Source organism: Phoca vitulina, unplaced genomic scaffold, assembly GCF_004348235.1.
Source record: "Phoca vitulina isolate PV1807 unplaced genomic scaffold, GSC_HSeal_1.0 scaffold3, whole genome shotgun sequence".
Lineage (NCBI taxonomy): Eukaryota > Metazoa > Chordata > Mammalia > Carnivora > Phocidae > Phoca > Phoca vitulina.
Window position 1 is genome coordinate 33,944,152 of NW_022589706.1, and position 26,199 is coordinate 33,970,350.

A 26,199-nucleotide genomic window follows, 5' to 3' on the forward strand; every position below is an offset into this window, starting at 1 on the left:
TCAGAGGGAAGCCTGCTTCTCCCTCTCCCGCTCCCTTTGCTTATGTTCCCTCTCTCACTCTCTCTTTCTCTGTCAAAAATAAATAAAAAATCTTTAAAAAAAAAAGAAACAATAGCTTTTGTTTTTAATTCATTGGTTCTACTTAAGAAGTATGGCTTATTCAAAATATCTGTTCCTTCCTGTTTCATTGTAACCCATTAACTTTATGGCACCTTCTCTGACTCATAAATATTTAACTTCTGTACCTTTTGCCTATAGCTTCAGAATAATTTCTTAACATTTGCTTTTGATCTCACTGCATTTAACTTAAATATTGAAGAATAATTTTTTTACCTGTTTATTTTGTGTCTTAATTTCCTCTTTCTTATATTGATGTTTTGTTTCGCTATAGTTATCCTTTAGTAATTCTTGCTGAAAGGATTTCCGGGGCAAAACTCTCAGTCCTTTTATGCCTAAAAATGACTTTAAATTGCCAACACAACTCAATGCTAGTTTGTAAGAGTAAAGAATTAACACTTCAAAGTCATGTTCACTCAGAATTTTAAAAACATTGCTTCTTTGATTTCTGGTACTAAATTTGTTGATAAGAATTTCTGATGCATGGGTTAATAAATTTCTTTTTGTTTTTCTCTTGTTTATAAAAAAGAATTTCTAGTACTAAATTTACTGAAAAGAATGACAAATGATTCTCTTTTCTATGTAGATAATATGATTTTTTTTTCCTCAGGAGAATTCTAGATTTTTTCATTATCCAAGATGTTCTGAAAATTCACCAGAATGTGACTAATTAATGCTGTTTAACATTCAATGAACTTGTTCAATCATAGAACGAATAACGTTTGTCATTTCTTGGACGTTGCTATTTCTTTAATTATTTGCTCCTCTCCTTTTCTTCTATTCTTTCCTATGTAACTTCTACATCTCTTTTCAATGACATTTTATTTGTCATTTGCAACGTAATCTTGATAATTATTTGATTCTATTGTTTGGCTCACTAACAAAAGCATCAATTGTGTCGTTCAATTCATCTATTGAATTTTTTTTAAAGATTTATTTATTTATTTATTTGAGAGAGAGAAAGAGAGTGTCTATGAGCAGGAGTGAGGTGTGGGGGAGGTAGAAGGACAGAGGGACAGAGAATCTAGAGCAGACTCCTTGCTGAACACAGAGCCTGAAGTGCGACTCAATCCCAGGACCCTGAGTGGAAATCAAGAATCAGCGGGTTAACCAACTGAGCCACCAGGTGCCCCTTGAATTTTCTTTTAAAATTTGCGATTACCTTTTAATTTCCTAGAAACCCAGTTTTGTTTCGTTTGTTTTTTTAAGATTTTATTTATTTTTTTGACAGAGAGAGAGGGCGCAAGCAGGGGGAGTGGCAGGCAGAGGGAGAGGGAGAAGCAGGCTCCCCTCTGAGCAGGGAGCTGGGTGTGGGGCTCCAACCCAGGACCCTGGGATCATGACCTGAGTCAAAGGCAGACTCTTAACCGACTGAGCCACCAAGGTGCCCTAGAACCCCAGTTTTTCATTTGTGTCCTTATTGACATTTGTTTTTGCCTAACAGTTTGTTCTTTTTATTGGCCATTATGTATCTACTTAACTCTTTCTCAAACTATTATGCTTGTTTTAAAGTAGTTACATTTCCCGAGAGGATTTCGTTTTCTCCTTGTGGAATTTCTTCCTCTTCTTCATGATGTTGATTTTCTTTAAGATTTGCTGACTTTTGATTACCTGTCTATATTTATTTTTTTTTAATTTTTTTAAAGATTTTATTTATTTATTTATTTGACAGAGAGAGACACAGCGAGAGAAGGAACACAAGCGGGGGAGTGGGAGAGGGAGAAGCAGGCTCCCCGCTGAGCAGGGAACGAAGGCAGAAGCTTAACAGCTGAGCCACCCAGGTGCCCCAAGATTATCTGTCTATATTTATGTATGAGGGTCCGTATTACAGTATTTCATTTCTTAAACCTAAATTAGAACCTTTCCATGCCTATGGTTAATTCATTTCTGATTCCAGGAGGCCTGCAACTTCCAAATATTTTACCCCATATTTATTCAGTGTTAATATATAATAGAAGTTACTTATGACTGAAGAACATGTTTGTTGTTTTTTTTTTACTTAAAATGTGAGATGATTTAGGTTCTATCTTTAAGAGGGAAGATGGTTTTATAAGTTTGATTTCTTTACTCAGAAAATTATTACAGTAATTTTGAAATTAATGAATTACTTTGTCACTATATCATTTCAGTGACCAGTCCAAATGTCTAGGTTTTCCAAATTTTCTTTCAAAACCCTCTTAAAATAATTGGAAGAGTTTTATTGACAACAAAATAAAAATGATAAGTTAGTAGTGTTTTGATCTCCATTTAGTAATAGTGAATATGTATTTAATATAGGGCAGAGAAAAAACCAGTTTTATTTTCCAACCAAATCTCATTTCTTCATCTAGTCTGGTTCCGGGTTAGCTAAAAGTTGGAACGTCTCCCTCCCCTTGTCCTGCTCTCCCTTCTTCTCCCCCTAGAATCCCTCTAGTACTCTCACCACTGTAAACACAATCTATGCCCCATTCTCCCTGAAATACTACCATTTCCTTTATCACTATCAACTGCATGAGTCAAAGCCTTTGTGTTTGTCACCTGCCCCAACTCCTCCCAACTTCTTAATTCCATGAATTGAAAGTCTAGCAGAAAGTATCAACTTTTTGAGGTGTCTTCCCTGACACTCCAAGGTTTTGTTAAAAAGAAAACCACAGGCCAAAATGGAGTCACCAAACCAGGGCTTAAGACCTAACCTAACTGTAGTTCCAACCTCCCCCAGAAATGTAGTCTTAGCTGGTAGGTCAACACCATGGAGGTAGGTAAACTGTCACAGGCCCCTTTTCAACCCCAAAGGAAGCTGAGGTAATCCACCTCATAAAACCCCCTCTAGGTCCCCAAGGGAAGATGACCTTGCCTGAAGCAATCTTTTCTATTCCTTTGCTAATAAAAGCCCCACACATCCTCCTTCCTATAAAAAACTCATTTTGTACAACTTCTGGAGCTCCTTTCTACTTGTTAGGTGGGATGTTCCCTGATTTATGAATGGCTTAATAAAACCAATTAGATCTTCAAATTTATTGAGTTGAATTTCATTTTTTAACAATATGATGGAATATTCTTTTCTCATTTCTAGTATTTTTTTTTTTTTGCATTATACACTGGTTATTTGGATATGTTTACCCTGATAAGTAAAAGATGAACAATCTTTTATTGTTGCATAGCTCTAAAAATATTTTTGAGTAAATAAATGAATAAGCCCCAGGGCTATATGTTTAGAGAGAAAAGTGTTCACCTGGATAATCACCTGGGTATTTGTAACACTTTTGTTATTTAGCTAATCTCAGGTACTAAAAATTTAGCCCATGAAACAAGTAAAATGAAAAGTATAAATAGTTTCTACTAAAAGAATAACGGTGAAATCTCTACACATTAACAAAGTGATGAATGGCAACACTTTTAAATGATGGTTTAAAGCAATAGCTCACTGGTAACCTTAATAGTCATTCTCTTTGATTTTGTGTGTACCCAGAGCATCACTGGTCAGCCTCAGGTCACAACACTACATGCACTTCCAGTTTTCAGAGTGACCCTTTATAAGATTCCGCTTGGGGAGCATAGGTCTCTTATGTTTCAAGAAAAAGTCTCTAATTCTGGCTTGTTCTAAAAACGCAAGTCACTCATAACATAGGATAAACTCTAAATGCATGTAATTACATAGAAGAATTTGCAAAACCATATAATTATCTCAATAGAGCTTTAAAAAGTGTTTTATGGCGGCAACATTTTTTTCATAATTAATAGTGTACTGGTAAAGAGTATAGACTGTCGTTAGACCCACCTGAATTTAAAATCTGTCTCTATCATTTCATTTTGTAACTTTCGATAAATTAATAAACTTTTTGTGTCACAGTTACTTCATCTGTAAAACAGAACTAATTATAGTATCACCACCTCAGAAGGTATTGTAAGCACTGAATATGTCAAGCGTTTAAAATTGGTAAATAATAAGCCTATAAAAATGTTAACTATTCTTACTAATATAGTCAACAACTTGGAATGTCTCTATTAATAAGATAGAGTATATGTTGTTGTATGTAAGTGTTGAATCAGTACATTGCACGCCTGAAACTAATATTACACTGTATGTTAACTAATTGGAATTTAAACAAGACAAAAAACATGAAATCACTTATTTATTTGTGTAGAATTCTCCTTAAAACAAGAAAAGAATATTCTTATAATCACTCCAAACACTGGAAATAGTAGAAATACTGGAAATAGTAATTTCAGAAGAAACTCAAAACAAGTATAATAGAGGGAAAGAATAGAACGTGAATTTGTTTATTTATTTAAGATAATTTATAAAATTGTTATAGCATTAAGTTTAATTAAATAAGAGTAAAAAGAGGTAGAAATGTACTTGGATCTATTAAAGGACATAATTTTTGTCCTCAAAAGTCCATGTTATCTTCTTAACATGAAGATAGCAGGAAGGGAAGAATGAAGGGGGTGGAAATCAGAGGGCGAGACTAACCATGAGAGACTATGGACTCTGAGAAACAAACTGAGGGTTCTAGAGGGGAGGGGGGTGGGAATGGGTTAGCCTGGTGATGGGTATTAAAGAGGGTACGTACTGCATGGAGCACTGGGTGTTATACACAAACAATGAGTCATGGAACACTACATCAAAAACTAATGATGTAATGTATGGTGATTAACATAACATAATAATAAAATAATAATAAATTTTTTTAAAAAGTCCATGTTATAATATTTGAACACGAAAAACTGAAAAACACAAAATCAAAAAGACATTTTTTTAGGGGTGCCTGGGGGGCTCAGTGGGTTAAGCATCCAACTCTTGGTTTTGGCTCAGGTCATGATCTTGTGGTCGTGGGATCGAGCCCACACCTATGTGGGGCTCTGTTCTCAGTGCAGAGTCTGCTTCAGATTCTCTTTCCCTTCCCCTCTGCCCCTCCTCCTGCTTGCTCACACCTGTACTCTCTCTCTCTCTCTAAAATAAATAAATAAACTTTTTTTTAAAAAAGAAAAAGACATTTTTATATTAGCTAAAAATCTGTTAAATAACTGACTATTAATATAGCCTGAAACACAAGACATTTCTTTTCTAAGAAAATAATAAACACTTAGGGAATAAAATCATATGCAAAAAATAAAGTGAGGCTATTTCCATAAGTACAGATAAAAGTACTACTTAAGCTACTGGTAGACTTACTGTAATATCAAAGTTATACAAGATTTTATAATTTTAATAAATAAATACAGGACTTAATCTATTAAAAAAGGGGTGAAAGCATAACAAATGACATATAAATATTTAAAAAGTAGTAATAGTGTGGCTACCTTACCAAAATTCAAGGTTAGTTGATTTGAAGTGATTTGATAAAAAATATATCATATTATAAATGGAAGTTTGTACTCTTTGACCAGTTATGAAATGAATAAATTCTGAAAGTACATCAGAGTTTCTAACCAATATTTGGCATTCTTAAGTTCTGCATATCTAATAGGTCTGAAATGGTATATCATTGTTTTAATTTGCAGTTCCTCATTTAGAGTGTCACCTTGTCCTTTTTTCTGTCTCTCTTAGTTACTTGTAGGAAATTTTTCTTTTTTGGTAAATACCCATACTAATCCATTCACAGATTCACAGTTAATTTTGCTGAATGGATGATCGTTTTTAGAATCCCCCTAGGAGTTATCAGTAGAAGATAATAAGAGTAGGGATGATTAAGTATACACTGGCTTTCAGGGACAGCTTTAATAAAAAAAAAAAAAAATGGAAATTGAGTTGAATCTTGAAGGGGGAAGGTCTTAATTAAGAGGATTAGTTTGGAAAAGAAACAAGCAACTTCACAGAGGTAGTAACTGTTGATGTTTTGAAGCCATAAAAAAAAACAAAAAACCCCACAGTGTGTCTAGGTTTGATGATTTTTAGGATGTTTCAATTATTTACTTATTGTTTTTTATTATTTTGAATTTATTTCCCAATTAGTTCTAAAAATTATTCAAGACAGCTTACACACTATATATATTCAGTGCAACATATCTGTTTGTAAGTTAATAAAGTGTGACAAAGGAAAATTAAATTTAGGATTCGAGAGCAGCAGGGAGAAATGTAACATAACAAAATGCAGGTCATTAAGACCTTACATAATGATTAAAGCTGAACTGTCCCTACAACTCTGAGATTCCCAGTAGCCAAAGCAAATAAGGAAATTAATGAATTTGAGGATTCCAACCGCGTTTCCCAGACTAGGGTCTGGGAAAAATTTTCTCCCACAGGTCCTCATGCATCAGATAGTGAGTGATACAGGGGGCTCCAGCCTCAATAGCATCCCAGTATTAGACGATATTATAAATATCTAATGATTTCTTGTAGTGTCCTTCTACGTAAAAGGAGGCATAATTTAAAAGCCAAATTGAGTGAAATTGATCCAAATTGCAGCATACTAAACATTAGGATTCAAGAATTTGAAATCACTCACAGTTCTCCTCAATTCTAGGATAAAATCTTGGCTCTTTTATAGACACTAATAAATACAATCCTGGTTGTTATTCAAAAAGAATTTGGGGGGCTTATGACCAACTGGAAAACATATATCCCAATGAAAGCTACATAAGTTGAACAAGCAGTGAATACCTAACTAAATACTTCTTTTATGAACTGAATCTGGCTAGCAAGGCTACTATTTGCAACCTCCCAAAGATGGGTCAATTGACAAATTTCATGTGGAGAGGGACTCTGTATGCTATCTTTTTCATTGTTGGGTCACCAGGTTTTAGCATAGTGGCTGTCACCTACCAAATGTTCAATAAGTATTTGAGAAATAAATGAATGAACAAATGAAGGAAGTAAACTTCCGCAAATTTTGTTTTCTACAATGCAACGTTTGCAGAGTTGTGCCACATAGAGAGGTTCTTTGCTTCAGCAAGGATGTGAAGCATAAGTAAATCTTTTCTTTTACTCATTAAAAGCAGATCCATATGAATTAATAAAAAGAGGTAGACTTGACACACTTTTCAGAAAATTAAGAAACCTGATTAAGAGTTATTATTGTCCCCAGAAAAAAATAGCCTCAGTGTCTAAGGTTGTTATGAGGCTCAAATGAGAAAATAAAGTTAATATATGTAGAATGTCAAGATCTACACATGTGTAAATGTTTGTACAATTCTTTGGTTACCTTCCAAAAGTCTTCACGTGCTGACCTTTCCAGCTATTTGATGTCTCCATTATACTTCTGAAAACTTGCACTGGTCTATCACCTCCTCTCCATGCTAAACACTATCTGACTTTAGTTCCTTTTGCCTGGGGCATTGTAATAACCCTTCTCCCTTTTCATTGTTTTCCCTGTCTCTGGTTTCTCCTTTTGGGGTCCATACTTCATAGCATAGAGTAGTCAGGTCCATGGATTCTGGGTTGGAATGTCCATTCCATGACTTATTAGCTGTTTGATATTGAACCAGTTACATTACCCTGATTTGTTCTCAGTATCACTATCTATAAAAAGAGAATAATAATAATAATGTCTACCACATTTTGATTATTATGAAGGCTTAAATAAGATTTTCTATATAATGTGCATGATAACCAGCAAATAGTCAGCAAGTGATAAACTCTAATTATTCTGATCATGATAATTCTACCAGAACATTGTGTCTGAAACTGCCATCTGACCCTGACTATCCCTACTTAAAACTTCCAGTGATTTCTAGAAGCGTAAATTGGCATAGTAAAGGATGTAACTTTCCCTATGGTCTGGCCTCAGCTTCTCTTGGCACCCTCATCACCACTATCCCTACCTCTCCCCTTTTATATTCCGATCAGCTATTTCTGGGTTCAGCTATCCAAGTAGACCATAGCCTTTCAAGTCTCCAAGACTTGGCACAGGCTGTTCCCTCCTTCTGGCATACTCTGCCCTCCCCGCTCTTACAGAAAGCTTTCTCCTTGTCTGGACACCATTATCTACCTCTCTTTGTAGTATTAACAGGCCTCCGGTCACTATATAAACTATCTAGAGCATACTGAACTTCCTTATATTTGTGTCCGTCTTCCTGACGGGAGCCTGTGAATTTCTCTATGTCGGGAACCCTCTTTAAATCGTCTCTAAGTTTCAGAACGTTTAGAACATAGTAAATATTTAATATATACCATTAAACAAATGAACAAACTCCTAGCCAGAGCCTCCCGCCTAACATGTGCTCAATGACATTTACTGAATTGCACTGATTGAATTTAATATAATTTAAACAACTCTTGCTCCTACAGAACCCCAACCTATTTGCGAACAGAGATAAGACCCTCTGGGTGTTTCACGGGTCTGCTCCGGGCTACTAATGCGAGTTAATACATGGGCAATTTTAAGAAAGAGGTTTTCCTTACAAGAACCTAGAAAAAAGTGGGACTTGCGGCAGATGGCACTAGAAAAAGGGTTGCCTGCCCAGAGATGCTGCCTCATCGCTTGTTTCCCTTAAATCTCGTGCCTGGAGAGACAAGAGAGGGGGAGGGAAGAAAAGTGGGGGAGCGAGTGAAAAAGTTGGCTCGCCTCTCTTCCTCCCCCTCCTACAGAGAAGGACTACACTAAGGCAGATGTCCTAGGATGCTTCCTAAGGGGACCTGATTCTTGGAGTCCTCAAATACGTGCTGAATTTCCTCTGCCCCTTCCCTTCTTCTCTGGCTCTCCTTCTCCATTCACTACCCCCGCCCCCGGCCCCCATCACACGAACACAGGCACACCCTGGAGACCAGAGAACCGCCCCGCCTCCACAATCTCAGTTCTAGGACCACCGTGACTGCCAACGAAGGATGCCAATCACAGGCAGCCTTAGCCAGATCCCTGGGAGTTGAGTAAAAAAAAAAGGTTGAGGACAGAGAGGAAATGAACATAGCAACCTCTAATGCCCAAAGAAATCTCAGTATGCAAATGCATACAGGATCCCGAGCAAGGAAAGAGCAGGATATCTCCGACTACTCGGAGGACGTGGAACACTACAAACAGGAACTTTAAAGGGAATGAAATCTGTTGCCTGTTCCACTAGGAATATTGTTTGCAAGGCACAAGGTGTCTTTTGGTAGTGAGCACCCTCTGCGCATGCGCAGGTCCTTTCGGGAATTACTGCCCTGCCGCCGACTAAGTTGCATTCCTTGAATCTTCGCAGGAAAGACAATTCTTTAATCAGAGTTAGTAATGTGGACAGTACAAAATCGAGAGAGTTTGGGGCTTCTCTCTTTCCCTGTGATGATTGCCATGGTCTGTTGTGCACACAGGTGAGCTGCAGTTGTTGAACGTCTCTTTTTTTCTTGGTGTTTTTCTTTTTACATGCTTGCTGGATCATGTAGCTTGTTATTTGGGGGTAAGGTGTGCTTGTCTATATTTATGTCTGCTCGCAGTTTGTGTTCATTTTGAATACGGTCCCTACTTCTTCCCCTCAGCGCCAATGAGCCCAGCAACATGTCATACGTGAAAGAGACAGTGGACAGATTGCTCAAAGGATATGACATTCGCTTGCGGCCGGACTTTGGAGGTAATGCTTCATCTTTTTTCAACCTGTAACCCATACATATCTAGTTCTCCTTTCCTGTCAAAGATAAATGTCAAAAAAAAAAAAAAAAGCATGTCATTTCCGCAAGTGTGCGCTACGCCCTACGCCCTGGACACACACACACACACACACACACACACACCGGACCCTCAGTCGCAGGTGGATGAAACCCCAGGCAGAGCCGACCTTCCCCCCGCCCGACACACCCTCTGCATAGTCACTGCATCACGCGTGTGCCCACACCTGTTTTCCTAGGCTGTCCCTTGCAAGGGGGAGTGGGGGATGGAGGGAGCCCATTCAAAATGTAGTAAGCGCAGGGAAGCCCCCTGGTTCTCCCCATCCTGTCGCCACTCTAAGGATATGTCCATAATGTGTCCCACCTTCCCGCAGGGCCCCCTGTGGACGTAGGGATGCGGATCGATGTCGCCAGCATAGACATGGTCTCCGAAGTGAACATGGTGAGTGGCCTCCCGACGGGCCCGCGGCCGGGCTTACGCAGATGTGAAATGGACGGGTCCCCTCGCCCTCTGCGTTTCATTGGCGGTCACTTCGCCCCGGCCCCGGGAGTCCCATTCCGCGTGTTCCCCACACTAACACACCCCGCCCCTGTTGCCCCTGGTTTGTATTTTCAACACACACACAGGCTACTGCAGTGTTCCAGAGGAAACGTGCTCGGCACTATTTGGGGAAGGACGGTGACTGTGGCGCCGGAGGATCGGGTGGGGCGGAGTCTGAGCGATACTTTAGCAGGGTTTCCTTTGGTGTTGCGATGCGGAGGGCACCATCTGCCGGCGGCCGGGCGGCCTGCACTAGGGTCCCCGGACCGTGGTCCGTAGCCGCCTAACCCGGAGTGGTCGCTGAACCCGAGAGCCAGCCCAGGTCCCGCCACCAGGCGCCCGAGCACACAGACACGGTTTCAGAGCGTGCCCTGCTTCTTTCCAGGCTCTAACACACCTTGTGGCGGGAGCAACAGGCTGAGACAACAGTTCATGCTGGCTAATACGAAAGTGCTCAAGTCCGCTTCTGGGGAGGCTTGTATTGTTCCCATGTGGGGGTTGATGAATTTGTCTTCTAGCGCTTGCAAATTTAAGTTGAAATAGAATGGGTCGGAGTTATTGCTTTGCTTTACCCTAGAAACCTAAGCATGGCAGAAAAGCCTGATAAGTAAAGGGACGGCGGAGGGGGTGGGGTGCGGTAGTAACATAAGGCAATCCTTTCAAAAGGTTAACATTCTTTTATTTCCTTTTTTCCTTCTCCCTTTCTGAAGCTGTTACACAGTAGCTGTCATTTTCTCTATTGGCTGTTTCCAACCACTGTGGGGTAGCAGTTTTCTAGTTGTTAGAGTTTCTAACTGTTGCTTCTTGTAAGGCAGGGGAAAAGCCTGTTGCTTTTCTAGAACCAACCACCCAGGGAACAGCTAGATCTACGTGAGCAAAATGCCATTTTTATTCCATTTGCGAAAAAAAATATTGTGGCAGCAGAAATTTAGACAGCCCGAATAATTTAAAGACTAAAACCCTCTGGGATTTTGTCACTCTATAGCTGTAAAGGTTACTGAATTGTCATTTCATTTCAGTTCCTTACTAGTGTGCCGTTTTATTTTAACACGCTAAGGTTTAAGAATTCTTTCTTTTTTTCGGTTATGTAAGGGAAAAAAATAAATATGTTTATAATCTATTGAATAGGATTAGAAGAAAAAGTCTATTAAATTTATATATTTTATAGCTGTAACTTTCCTTGCTTTAAGTAGCTTATTTAAAATAATGTCACTGATGGTTGTATTGGGAAAAGAAAAATAATTTTTTTAAAAAAAAATGAATGCACAGTGAATATTTCTGACTTGAGAAAGATTTTCAACAGACTGACTTATTTATAATATTCTGTTCATATACATCTCACTACCACAAAGCAACCCAAAACCCACTACTTACAAACACTGGGGAATGTAACAACATGTGCACATACACAAATAATACTTCCTCCATGTCATTGCAACTGGACAAATTAGATAATGAATTAAAAAGTAGTCCGTATCATATAGATAAATGATGATAATATTTTCCTTTTCAGTCATTTATGATGGCCACAAAGTTCCCACAAAGATCATTTATAAAATGGGAGAAGATTCAGACAGCTCAAAAGTCAAACAGTGGTTTGCCAGTGTCCATTTTCTGTATAGGGTACGATGCTTTTCAGAATTTTTAAAAATGCATAATTCTGTTATATTTACAAACAACTTCTGAGTTACAATGAGAAACTGAATTGAATAGGGAAGTTGCTATTAACCAAAACAACCACCATAACAACAAAAAAGCTCTGTGTAACCAGTTGTTGAACTGAATTCATACATAGCCCAGACAAAAAGGATTGAATTTAATTGCAGTACCACTGGAAAGGGCTCCTAATGATGGAATAATACAGCCTATTTACTTAATGCACCATGGATATATGCGCTTGATTTTTAAAAAATATTCCCCCAACAGATAAGCCTTTGAAAAATGTATTGTACTAAAATACCAATTACCTTTCCACAGTGGTGTTAGAAACATGATGGGAAAATAGAACCACTAAACAGTGAAAAATAATAAACCTTGATTTACTTACTGTTCCTTGTTTTAATAAGAGTTACCAATGAGATCCAAGGTCTGTTTTATCTTTCTCACCTATGACAAAGCATTGAGATAAATAGATTGGAAATAAGTCCAAGAAAAATGGAAACGAAGAGGAATTTCAAGATCGAGGGCTATCGACACAACCTCAGTAGTTAGCCCTAGTTAAGAGCATTGTCCACAATATGCTTTGAATTTTAGATAATATAAATAGGGCTGAAATATCAATGGGAAATAAGACTCACTGATTTTTATATTAAGCATGTTTCAGTACCCTGATAGGCAGTAAATTTTGAGGTTATTTAAGAGGAAATTTTTACCAAAATTGAAAAAAATAAGAATGGGAAAGGAATATAATAAAAAATAATTCTAAAGAAAATTCCTACTAAAATCCACTACTAAAACACTGTTCATTTTTATATTTTTATTCATTACCATTATTACCCACCCATTCCACAGCTGGGGAAAATGTCATGATAATTGTATATTACATTAATGGGTTTGAGAACTAGGCTCTGTTAATTTTTGTTCTTTTCTTATGCTACCCTAAGTAAAATATAATTCCACATTGGTTTATAGCATATCTGTTTTAAAGACTAACATAACATCACATAACATCGAGTATTTTCTGATTCATGTTCTTCAGGATATAGAATGTTTTTCCCAAATTAAGAAAATGAAAGAGAGCTTTTATAGTCAAGAACCTATATAATCAAGAATTGTTGATTCTGAGCAGTGAATTCTGAGCAATATTCCCGAGGAATAATTCTGATGCAGAAAAAACTATACTTAGGAGCAAGGCATTTCTTTTCAGGAATTAATATTATTGATTAAATTAGGAAGGATTTTTCCTCTGGCATTATGGGATATATTATGCAGGTGATAGTGATTATATCCTGTTATTTTCTCAACAATTATCTTTAAAAAGCTACCGTGATTTCCATTTATTGCTATATTGAGCCCTTCCAACCTTCCCTTAGTTCCTGCCAAGCTATATATCTACTGTCTCTCTCTCTAGACAAAAGCTGAACAGAAGGCAGCTGGGGCAAAAAGAAGACAACAGCCCCCATAAATTGCCTGAAAGTAACCACTAACATCTGTTAATATAAACTGAGTAAAACACAGATAGTAGTAAGCAGGTCTTCTCTTTGAGCAGAAGACTGGGGAAGCATGGTATTAACTACCTGCAAACAAGTGGCTGAATTCTTGCATTTCAGATTCCAACAACTAGTTGTGTCTTCTTATTAAGGAGGTGCCTTCTGATGATCAAGTGGGAGTCCCAAGCATAAAACTCTCTGTCCCCGACCTGAAGAGCAATGAACAGTCCAAGTGGTCACTCCTAGAAGACTTTATATCTATTGAGTCCTAATAACCCCAGTAGCCACTCCCAGTAATAGATAACTACCATGCATTCATTGTTTCCTTTCTTCCTTCATGCATGGGTGGATGCAATAGTGAATGCTCTTCTACGCACTGCAATGAAAAATGAAAAGAGTAAAAAAAAAAAAAAAAAAAGCAGAAACTCCACAAAAGCCTAAAATGAGCCAATTGTGTAAATAATACCTAAAAGAAAAACAAATATAATTTACCGAATAGCCACTGTTGTTAAATTTCACTGTTGTTGCTGTTGTTATTTTACTATTTGATTCCAGAGGATTCTGGTACATACTGCAGTTATGGCTAATTACTTGGTCTTGGTGACACAAAACAGTAACCACTTTCAGAATCCCCCTGCCCATTTCTTTAAGTCAGTGTTTCTCAGTCTGTAATGTGTCCTTGAATCACTCTGAGATCTTAAAATGTTAAAGTGCAAATTTTGAATCAGAGATCTGGGATGGGGTCTACATTCTGCATCTCCTGAGTGATGCCAGTTGCTGGTGTGTGGACAGCACTCTGAGCAGCAAGGTTGTAGTACATTATTCTAAGATTTTGCATTATGAAGAAATGAACTTTTTTGTCTCTTAAATTTCTCTAAGAATGTTATTATTTCAAGGCTCCAAATTAAGTTTTAAGTTAATTTCTAGATAAACAGGTAGCTATGCTCAAAGGGAACATTAGTTTAGTAATTGATGATAAGCAACAGGACAAAGGCAAGAGCCTGGATGATGAGGCTTGACTTCACTCATAAGCGGTCCTCCTAACTGAGTCAATACTTATGAGTCAACCAACCTGAAAAGATGGCTATGAAAATATTTCCAAGCACAGTCACTCCGACAATACTATCCTGCTGCTTTACAGAACACCAATGACTTTTCTGCTTCAGAATAGAGAACATTGCAAACTGTTTTCCCCCCACTGAGGATCTTGCAATAGCTTTGTAAAATAGCCTAAACATACTCTTGTTGATGTCAGGAAATTCTCTGAGGTTATAATAAAATTCCTTTGCAAATAGAGCAAATAGGTCAGTATCATTTAAAGGCAGGAACAGATATCTGCAGTTAAATAAAGATATAAATATATATTTTTTCTTATATGAGTAATCAACCAGGTCTCACTTTTAGGTACTGGGTTACAATATTACACCACCTTGAGAAGCCGAGAGAGGAAAAATTTCCCTTTGCCATTCTGTTTGGAGATAACAAAAAGACCTTTTTGTACCCTAAGCCACAACAAAGCAAGCCTATCCAGATTTTTTTTAAAGTTTGAGTTCACATTTGAAAGCCCATGTTCTTGGGATTACAAGGCCAGACTGGATATTAAAGTGTATAATACAATGAAAATAAATAGTAACATTTATTGAACAAATCCTACTATGTATGAGGTATGTTTATCAAGTGTTTTATACACTAGCTCATTTAATCCTAGATTTAAGGATATCAGATTATTATTCTGCATTATAGATGGAGAAACTAAGGTTAGATTAAATAGCATGCTCAGAAGTTACAGAGCTAATAAATGGCAGCCATAATTTGAAACCAAGCAACCTGACTCCAGGGTCTGGCTCCCATCTGCCAGACAAGTAAAAAAATATTCCCAGTATTTAGCTTTGGGACCTTGAGTGAGTCATTTGACTTCTCTGGGCCTCAAGTTTCTCCTCTGTAAAATGAAGGTAAATGACACTATTGCTAAACCTCTTTTCAGTTCAAATATTCTATGATATAAACTCAGATCTTTAAAGATTTTGGACTCTGCCAAAATCAAGATTCTTCCACTCCATCTTATCCTCCTGTTAGTGTCCCTCTTATTCTATTTTATTCTCCTGTTAGATAGGTCAGTCAGCAAGCATTTATTAAATTCCTACTGAGTGCAAACTATGGTGGTCTCCTAGGAACAATGCAGCAATGATTGTGTGTGATCCGGGGCCTCTTGAATCACCATTTTAATGGGTCATGGCATTATCATCCATTTTTTTTAAAATACATTCCCAGACAGCAATAAGATACGTTGGATCAAGGGTCTTCAAAATGAGAGTTGACTCATCCCTCATTTATATTACATTGAACATTGGAACCAATACCAAATTGGAAATATTTCTATCTGATTCTGTCCACTGCATTTATACTGGGATCATTTCTCCACAACTGTCAAACTAATAAATTCTTCAACACTTAATGTGAAACAGTAGGAAACCATTACTTTCCAGGATCTGGGTATCCCAAAGGATTTACCCAACCCATTTAAAATCTTTCCATCAAGTGGTCTGGGAGCACCTTAAAGCTAAGGTGTTCATCTCAGCTGGACATTACTTGGTATCAATTCTGTAAGTGTTTGATGCTTTTTGTTTTGGCAGGCCCCCAAAGTCTTGATAGCACCCTCAAAACACACTTGAATGAAATCTTGTGATTACCAAGGAAGGTAAAACATTTCAAAAGAAAAACAATGGTAGTAAGTGTTTCCAACTGACTTGAGTTTTAATAATGCAAATGACATTACCATACTTGAGGATAATAGGAAGATAAATGGATATATGCTTATAGGTGATTAAATGTTAGTACAGAGTTTCTCCATGAACTTTTTCAGAGTACTGAATCCTATTTTTTTTATAATACCAGGACCAGGTTTCTGTATTTTAGAATGCTTGTTTTCAGCAGATTGTATACTTCATGAAACCCCTTGACTATCCATTGAAGGAAGTTAATAGTCTGTGGCATATAACAACCTATTACTCAGCACTGAACAGAGATATTCAAGAAAGGGTTTACAATTAATTCCTCTCAGTGGTTATGATTTGGAGAAAAGGCTGACCACAAGAATGAAAGAGGTGTGGGTTTTCTTTTGTGAGCCCAGTTACCTCATTTTAGAATCTTTATTAGTCCTCATTGTTTTTCTGCTAATAGTTTTCTTCTGCTACCCCTCCATTAAGTACCTAACATATTCCCCCTTTCAATCCCAGTAAAACTTGTCATCATATTGTATATTTAAGATTAAAGGGCATTTTCCCAAGAGCATTCATTCAACTATTCTACTGGTCTTCGTCCTTGTAGAGTTTATAGCCTTTTCAAAAAAATTATTTAAAATCTTATTTGCTGGAATGAAGATTTTTTCCCCTTTGGAAGATTTGGAAACATTTATATTTATCCTGTTTTGGGGGTATTTTGGTTCAACACATACTTACAGAACAATTCTTGTTTTTAATCATGCTTTGAAATGGGCACTAGGGAAGGAAATATGACTAAGCTATGCTACATACCTTCAGATATTTTACAGTATACAAGACAATGTACACATAAAGTCACTTTTAACTAGCTAAAGGTACTATGATAGAGACAGGTATGTCCAGGATTCTATGGGAGCCCGGAAGAGTGGTTTCTAAGGCATGGTGAAGGGTTAATCCTTGAGATGATTCTTAAAGAGGAATAGTAGTTCGTACCATGTATAGGCTGCAAATGAAAAGAAGAAACTCCCAAGCAAAAAGAAGGGCATAAGCATTGGCAGGTGTGCCTGAAAATAACATGGAGTTTTCCAGGAGCCACAGGTGATTCACTCTTATGAGAACTTAAAGAACACAGGGCAGATTGTCACGATATAAGACAATACTAAAAGCAAGGTGTAGGACAGTGTTATTGAACTCACTTGTGTAAAAAGAAGGCTGTCTATATATATATGTATATAAAATATATATATTTGTATATGCACTGACCATTTCTGGAAGAATACACAAGAAATGAATGGTTGTCCCTTGGAAGTAGAACTAGGACTAGGGGTATGACCTGAAGGGATACTTACTGTACTTCACATGCCCTTTTGAGTTGCTTGATTTATCAAAAATCTTATACATGTTTTATACTTTTGCTTTAAAAAGACACAAACACACACAGAAAGAAATGATGCTGGAATATGTATGCTCAGGAAATGAATACTAATCCTGAAATACAGAAAACCTGCTAAAGGTTTTAACAGGTGCTATGTTTTGCATTTCAGATAGATCATTCTGGAAGTTATGTGAAAGATGAAGCAGAGAAGGCTAAAATTGGGGGCAGTATTCCTAGTTAAGAAGCTAAGAGGGTGTTTCAAAGTCCAGATGAGAGACAATAAATACCTAAAGTAGAAGAAGAGTGGCCTTAGGAATGGAAAGTAAAAAAGAAGAAAAGATAATCAAACAGAGGCAAATCAGAGGGATTTTATAGCTGGTTAAATGATGGAGCTTGGAGAGGAAATGATCCTAGGATGTCCTACAAAGTTCCATGTCGAGTGATAGGCACATGTAGCACCGTCTGCCCACGGGTGGAACACAGGAAAAGAAGCCCCAACCATCTTGTTCATCCCTGAAGTGGATATGTTTTCAGAATTAAAAAAAAAAATGTCAGAGCATGTTATTATAAGGGACTTATGAGGACATTGGGGGGAGAATATTGAAGATTGGAACTATCCTGGAAAAGACTAGTTCTTTGGTGAGTCTTCTAATTCTATTCACATATAAAGCAAATTCTATAGGGAGAAATCGCAGGTGTGTACACATAAATGTGGTGGCTGAAATGAGCCGGACAGAGATGCGGAGAATGGGTGCTGGCCAAAGACAGAATAGAGCACAGTCAATTTCAATCCCCAGCAATATTGTTCTTTCTCTGGGAGGACCTAGACCCTGATAGGATGTAGAACATACTTCTCAAATTCCCCCAGGGAAGTGATCTTTGTACTGTTTTAGTTGCCTTTATAAAACCAAATAGGTGGGAAAAAAAGATGTGTGGAGAACTCACTTACACAGCATCTGCTCTCTTCTCTACCACGTCCCTAAAATGATTCAGAGTCCTTCTGGAACATTGTGTTTCCATGTGAAGTCATGTGAAAGCACTGTGAGTTCTTGCAAAAAGTGTATTCGGTGATGACATGAGACTGGGTATAACAGAGCACAAGTGAGGCCGGCAGCATGCCCTGAGAAATGTTTAGCTGCCAGGAAATTAAAAAGTGACCCCCAGGAGCTTTGCTGAAGAACTGAAACATCTGAATGGCTTGGTGGGGATGATTTTAAACAAGAATTCAACAGAGCTCTGTCCCTCACAAATGTTCTTCTGGAAAGAGGATAGCTATTTAAGCAAAGTTGTATTCATATATTGTACTATTTAGTGTAGAGAAAGAAGGCAGAGACACAGCTAGAGAAATAGACTCAAATAGAAGGGGGTTCGTAGGTAGCTAACAGCAATCAGCTATTCCATCCCTCCCTCCACTGAAAAAGAGTATGGGTTAAGGTGCTTCAGACACAACAGGAAAGTTAGAGGCTAGGTGCCTTGCTCTTGTTGCTGAATGGATTAATCAGGGAAGTTGCTAGAAATGAATCCTGCTTGAATGAGAGGGTTATTTGGGATCCTTCCTGAAAGCGGGGGAATAGATTTGTTGAAAGCTCAGGTTCCTTGCCTACTCTAACCCTCTGTGACTCATGGGGAGATTTTTTTTTCTTTTTTTCTTTTCTTCTGATCTATTATTTTCAAGGGAATGATATACAATTCTCTAGTCAAGAGGAACAGCTTTGTGGTTTCCATAGAGACATTTCAATGACATTTAGTTGAAATCCTACCTGTGCCTAGAATATTTCTCATGTCAGAGGCCATCATTTCTCCCTCCTACCACTTGCAATCCCTCTCCCACACAAATGCATCTAGATCTCCTTTAAAACCCACAGGAAGTCATCTTTCTTCTATGGAGCCTTTTCTGTAGCCACAATAGAGAGAATTATGCTGGAGAAAGAGTATATAGGGCATGTAAACAAATCAAGGCTCCAAAAAGGCAAAAGACCCAATATAACATAATGATCATCTTTTAGTCCATATAAGGTTTTTATTGACCTTGTCTTTTCTGCCTGTACTATGTAAGCTCCAGGAAGTTCAGGATTATATTCTTTATGCTCTCTATGTAGCTCCTAGTATATTATAGGAACTTAATAACACTTATTAGGATTTTAAAATAATTTTTCTGGTCATAAAGGAGTGTTAGTAATAATGGCACTTAAATTTATTAATTCAGAAATTAATAGTTTCTCTGTCAGGTCTACCTTATGCCTTCATCTCTAATTTTGTTTTATGGTGATCATGAATCAGGAGCCGTTTCTATAGAAACAAGTTTATCACCTGGCACAGCCCGTTTCACAGACACAAAATTATTTCATGACAAATATCAACATGCATGCACACACACACACACGTGTATGCACCCACATAACTTTTCATCAGCTTTAAAAAATAACTGATTTTCATTTTTCAAAATGTCATTTCCATACTGGCACTGGACTATCAATATTTCTGGAAACATTTAAGAAATTGTTAAAGAACAATTTGATTGATGACTATAAAGTGAATGGCATTTAAAAAGAAGGAAAATCAAATTTAACAGGTAACATATGAAAAGGGGTTCCTCAGCCAAAGTGGAGAGGTCTTGAATTAGATAAATTAGGTTTTAAAAGATAACCAAATAACTTTATGAAATTTTAAAATATAAAGTCAAAAATATGTCTAATCCAGAAATATATATATGTTTAATATATGTGTTTATAATCTACCAGCTACCTATCCAGTCATTTTTGCCGTAATTGTGTCCTTGCTGCTACATAAGTTTCCTTTCAAATGTCAACTTTTGTCTGAAACTTCTAGATCCACACAATTTATCATAACCACTAAATATGTTAAATCAACTACCACAACTTAAATGTTGATAAAAGATTCTTTCCAATGATATCACCACCTCTCTGCCCACCCCTCAAACACACACACACACACACACACACACACACACACACACGTGCGCGCACGCTTCAGCACACCCCAAAGAAACAACTGAGAGAACAAAGTCCCAGTTCAAACTGACTGCTGAGTTGAGACAGAGAAGATTCACTAGAAAGCTTAATTGGAACGTAATTGAATATATTCCATTTATGAATTCAATATAATTGAAAACTTTTGGCTTAATGTGATGAGAACTGATTTTTAGAAGTTTTGAAGTTAGAAATTAGAGGAGGAAGACAGGTTGAAAGATTTGGAGAGCAGAAGGTATTGACAAAACTGAAAAATCATATTCAGGCCTTGGCGGGTTATTGGTACATCTCTCCTACACCTATGCTAACACCAGTTTGGGAGATGCCCCTATGAGCTGTGTTGTCATGAAGTTGGAAGAGGATTTCATAACCAGGGGCTCTGCAATTGTGGAAGGATAGATATCACAGATGACACTTGCCCTACCGTGTTCAAAATCACTGTCATAGAACATAAGCGTATCTTGATGAACTATGTTTTTGTGTAGTCACCATGGAGTTTTTCCACATTTTAAAGGATTTGCACCTTTGGTTCTGCAAAATGGGTAGAGATAGGTGAACCCAAACTCAGACAAAGCAATTGCTATTATTCTTTTCCAATAGTGTTTGGTCTCACTAAGTGGCGGTTTGTTTTTGAGTCAAAATAGGGATTCTGTTGGCATGTAGGTAGGGGGCACCAGCTTAAAATTCTATCAATTGATCTGGACAACCTCAGTTTTAATTCTGCTGAATTGCAAATAACCCCAAGAGAAACAACAATAATGTTAGTTTTTACTTCCTGTACATATTCCAGAGTGTGAAAATGGTTGAGTGAGAAAACAGGTTTACTTAAGAGACAAAGATTAGAAAAAGATTCGAAGAGAGAGAGGAAACAGGAGTTATTTCAGACTTTTTTCCAGAATCAGCAGTTTCCTGACTTTGGGAGCCTATATGAAACAGCTAGAAAAAGTGGCTGAGGTGTGCTGAGATAGCATTTGTGTTGTCCACATTGATCCTCTGCACTCAAAATGCATTTTGCTTGATCTGACAGCAATGCCCAGTATTTTGTAACCGAGATGTAAAATCAACAAACTCACCTCCATTCTCTGGGGGTGTACCATCCACACTGATGGGCAAGGTGATGATAACATCTTACGGTTTTCATTATAAGATGATATCTTGTAGTTTTAGTAACTTTGTAGACAATGAATCTTATAGTTAAAATCAGTGCCTAGTGGGCAGCATACTGGCAAATTTTTAAGTCCAGACACTCCCCATCTGGCGTATATAATTTTGGTTTTTCTCCTGAAGTACATTCCCCTTGAATGTGCTTCTGTCAAGTTATATTTGAAAAATTTTAAATCACTTTAAAATGTCAGGATGATGTTGTATCCTAATTTATACTCTCAAGCATAAATCTTATGACTTAAGCACTTTGATGTTCAGTTCCCTGTAAAATAGAAATAATAATTTCTGCTTTACCTATTTCAGAGAGCTGTGAGAATCAAGAGAGATAAATCATATACAAATACATGCTATGTATATGTGATGTATAAATTGTAAATTACTATATAAATATTAAGTGCTGGTATTTTTATTATTTTACCATTATCTCTAAAGCTTGTCATGAATTTCTCACTCTTTAATACCAGGACATCAGGAGTAACACAAATTCACATCATGCATTATCAAATGTAATAATGTTTTTGTTTATATATTGGGATTTTCCTCATGCAGTTGAAATTTATAGTACTTCTAATTGTGAAACTATTCTGTGAGATCTGAGAGAAAGAATTGGAAAAAATTTGTCCACTTTCTCTTCGTTGTCACTCTAAGACTTCTCAAACTTAAAGTTTCAATCTGTGTATGATCTTCCCATGCCTCTCTAAATTTCATATTTTGTGTTACTCCCTGGTATGTGTAAGAAGTAGGATGTATGGTTTTCCATGGGCTTAGCCTAGGGATTAGGGATCTGGAGTTGACTTCTTTAAGTATGGCCCTCCACCTACAGGGTCTGTTACCTTGGCATTAACTCTAGGGTAATCATATAATTTATTGTCTAAACATGCACTTTTGAGAATAAAAGGGAACACTATTAATATTACCTGGGACAGGAAGTATAAACCAGCATTCTCCTGGGAAAGCCAAGATTTGTGATCATTCTATGACACTCAAAGCCTGAATTTTTTCATCTTTAAAATGGGGATAAAGATACGTTCTTCTTAGGTCATTAAAGGCAAACTGAGATAGTGTGTTGCCTGGCCTGAGAAAATATTGGTTATTTTTAAACTGATGCTTCTTCTTTATTGGGCACTTACTATGTACCAGTGCTTTTTTGTCAACATCAACAATAGAATTAGGTACAGTGGATGAGATAACCTAATAAGAGTTTTTACACTAAAGTTTGAGATAATCAAATAAAAACATTACATATAAGCTCACTTTTGCTTACCAAGAGCTTCATAAGAGCTAACAATTGTCAAAGGTTATTGAAAATTGTAGGATTTACTTTATCCCTTCACGGAACAGCCAAGAATCTCACTGAGAAGGTAAGTTGAGAAATGGTAACTGTCTTCACGAGGTCATAAATGACCACAAGTAGCACTGAAAAAAGGGCCCTGAAGATGAGATCACAACTGAGGACATCACAGAGAAAATGCAACCTGAGATGTTCAAGATGAGATAATCTAGGTAGGAAGGTAATGGGTATTCAAGGCAGGGAAAATAGAACTAAGAAGATGTAGAGATAAGTTACCAAGAGTACTCAGAAAGAGAGAAATTCATTAATAGCATTTGAAGTTTAAGGCTTGGAAAATCATTCTTGCATCTTAATAATGAAAATTAATACTTATTGAACACTTCTACAAAGCAGGTACCATTCTAAATATTTTGTAATTATTAACCCATTTAATCCATAATGCAGCCATATGAAGTATGTATCATTATTATTTCTACTTTACAGGTAAGGAAGCTGAGACATAGAAAAATTAAGTAACTTGCCCAAGGTTATACAACTAGTAAGTGATAGAGCTGTGATTTGCACCCAGGTCTGTGATTTGCATGCCAGATCTAAAGATTTGACTTCAGGGTCTATGTGTGGTAGTTAGGTCACTAAATCAGCTAGATCATAAAACATCATTATTTCTAATGGCATTTAAACATAGGTTTCAAAGATCAGGAAACACGATTAATAGTTAGCAAAATGTGTCCTACAATGAAATGCATTAGCAATTGACATTACTTAGCTCAGAGTTACACTGTGTAAAGATTAAGGAGTAGCTTGATTAACATCTTTAGGTTATGAAAATGTTTAATCCATTCACTTATTTAAATCACATTGGACTATTTCATGCAAGGTGTCACTTAAAGTGCTGTGTAAGGTACTCACTGGAAATAGAAAGAGAAAATGGATTTGACGCTGCCTCAAAGAACTCAACTTGAAAAAAGAAGCAAAGTTTAGATTGGACATAAGGAAGAACATCTTGACTGTAATGAGTGAGAAGATGCTGGAAGGAGCTATGAAGAGTATCTGGGAAGTGTCCATCCTTAGAAAGCCTCAGAACAAGAAAAGATAATTATATCTGTCCCAGTTGGCTTATATGGCTCTTCTGTCTAAAGGCAAGAGGGTGACACAAGAAAGAGCATTTCTCTAAGACCCTTCCCAATTGAGAAATTTGAACTTGTAAGATTTTTACTTGATACCTACAAATAATCCATTGTGAGATCTTCAAAAATCCCCACATTTTTATTACCTTTATAGTATATATAGTTAAGAGGATTACAACCACACACTCAGAGGCAGAGACAGGGCCCTTGGCTGGAATGTCATTAATTCGGTGGCTCTTTCTGGAACAACTAACTATGGACATTATAGTGCACACTACTCAAACTTATATCTCAGAAAAAGTTGCCATGTCACTAACCTTCAGGGTGGTTAATGAAGAAGAGATGCAGGATATATTAAATCCTCAAATGCCAAGGGTTTCCTGTAAGGACAGCTTCTTAAAGATAATGCCTGATAAGTGCCTTCTGCACAGGGCAGGCTGAATAAAATTATGTTGAGTTAAATTGAAATATAATGCATTCAATTCAAGTCTGTGTATACATTACATCAGTATTTAGTCCAGAAAAAAAAAGGGCAACCGTTAATGTCAAGAATAGAAAGTTAGTACAATATAAGGAATACATACCATGTATTGGGTATCAGAATAAGTATTTGAAATCAGTTTTTACAAGAGCCACCCAAGATGGGAATATTTAATAGCCCTCTTTCACCGATAGAAAACTGGGAATAGGAAGGTTCATGGACATTTGTGATGGAGTTGTGTTTAAAGCTCAGGCCTGTTTGACTTCAGAGCCATACCTCTAACCCCCTCTTTTGGGTTCTGGGACCCAAATCCAATGTGTGTATATTGGAGCAAGGGGTGATTCCCCACGCACACAACAAACAATTCTCTGGGAACTAGCTTGGTGTCCTACAGTTCGACTCAATTCCGACACTATCTACCCAGAGATACCATCAGGTTCTCCAGGTTAAGGGTTTAGTCCTATAAGACTGTCCCCTGCGTCAGATTGCAGTCGCAAACCCCGGTTGTTCTCTGTACTTCTGACTGACTGGCATTAAATCAGAGGTTTCCTTGACCTTCTTGAGTTTGAGTACTTTTTGCTATAGTGGCTGAGAGAACTCAGAGAAACATTTTACTTAGTAGATGACCAGTTTATTGTAAGAGGAAAAGGTGCGGGGCTTCCATGTCCTCTCCAGGAATGCCATTGTCCCAGCACCTCCAATGTGTTCATCAACCTGGAAGCTCTCCAAACTCCATCCAAGGAGCTCTGTGGCAGAAAATAGGGTGGGGGTGGGGGCAAAGACCAAATATATAGTTCTTATTCTAAATCACAATATCACACCCCCCTTCTCATTTTATCCAACCATCAATTCTTTCCGTTTTAGACTTCACTCTAGTCTGAATCGTGTTATTAAAGACAGATCTTTTACTTCTCTACATGAAGGGTCAGGCAGAATCCCACTCAAAAGGATCAAGTTTGCAATTTCAGGCCTCAAAATAAACACAAGCATGGGAGTAGTTGGTGTTCCTGCTCCAGTCCTGCGGGATTACAGATCTTTCTTGACTTAACGATGGATTTACATCCCAATAGACCCATTTTAAGTCGAAAATGTATGTAATATCCCTAAACTACTGGACATGGTAGCTTAGCATAGTGTATCTTACACGTCTCAGAACTCTCGCATTAGCCTGCAGTTGGGCAAAATCATCTAACGCAAAACCTATTTTATAAGACAGGGTTGGGGCGCCTGGGTGGCTCAGTCGTTAAGCGTCTGCCTTCGGCTCAGGTCATGATCCCAGCATCCTGGGATCGAGCCCCGCGTCGGGCTCCCCACTCCGCGGGAAGCCTGCTTCTCCCTCTGTTTGTGTTCCCTCTCTCACTGTGTCTCTCTCTGTCAAATAAATAAATAAGATCTTAAAAAAAAAAAAAAAACAGGGTTACGTATCTCATGTAATTTATTGAGTACTGTACTGACAGAAAGAGAATGGTTGTCTGGGTACAGGATGGTCCTCAGCTTAGGGGTTGTCCACGCTCCCTCCGGCTCTCCCGGCTGACTAGGAGCCCGGCTGCCCTCCCAGGGGCAGGCAGCCCAGCCTCGCGAGAGCAGCCTCGCGAGAGTACTTTCCCTCGCGGGAAAACAGCCACATTCAAGATTCCATGTGTGGTTCCTGTGGAATGCCTATCGCTTTTGCACCCTCCTAAAGTCAAAAAGCGTAAGTAGAGCCATCATAAGTAGGAGACTCTATTTCCCTGGACAGGGCCTTA

General features: G+C 37.7%; 1 protein-coding gene across 2 annotated transcripts in view; it reads left to right on the forward strand.

The window, feature by feature from the left end:
- Positions 1–8,917: 8,917 nt before the first annotated feature.
- The window catches only part of GABRB1 (gamma-aminobutyric acid type A receptor subunit beta1), a 375,956-nt gene continuing 358,674 nt past the window's right edge, over positions 8,918–26,199 (forward strand). For both annotated transcript variants that reach the window (XR_004298852.1, XM_032400304.1), the window contains exons 1-3: positions 8,918–9,325; positions 9,491–9,582; positions 9,991–10,058. Coding sequence is in view for 1 of the 2 variants with exons in the window: in XM_032400304.1 (XP_032256195.1) it covers positions 9,246–9,325; positions 9,491–9,582; positions 9,991–10,058 (240 nt within the window). In the remaining variant the exon portion in view is untranslated. The remainder of the gene's footprint in view (positions 9,326–9,490; positions 9,583–9,990; positions 10,059–26,199) is intronic.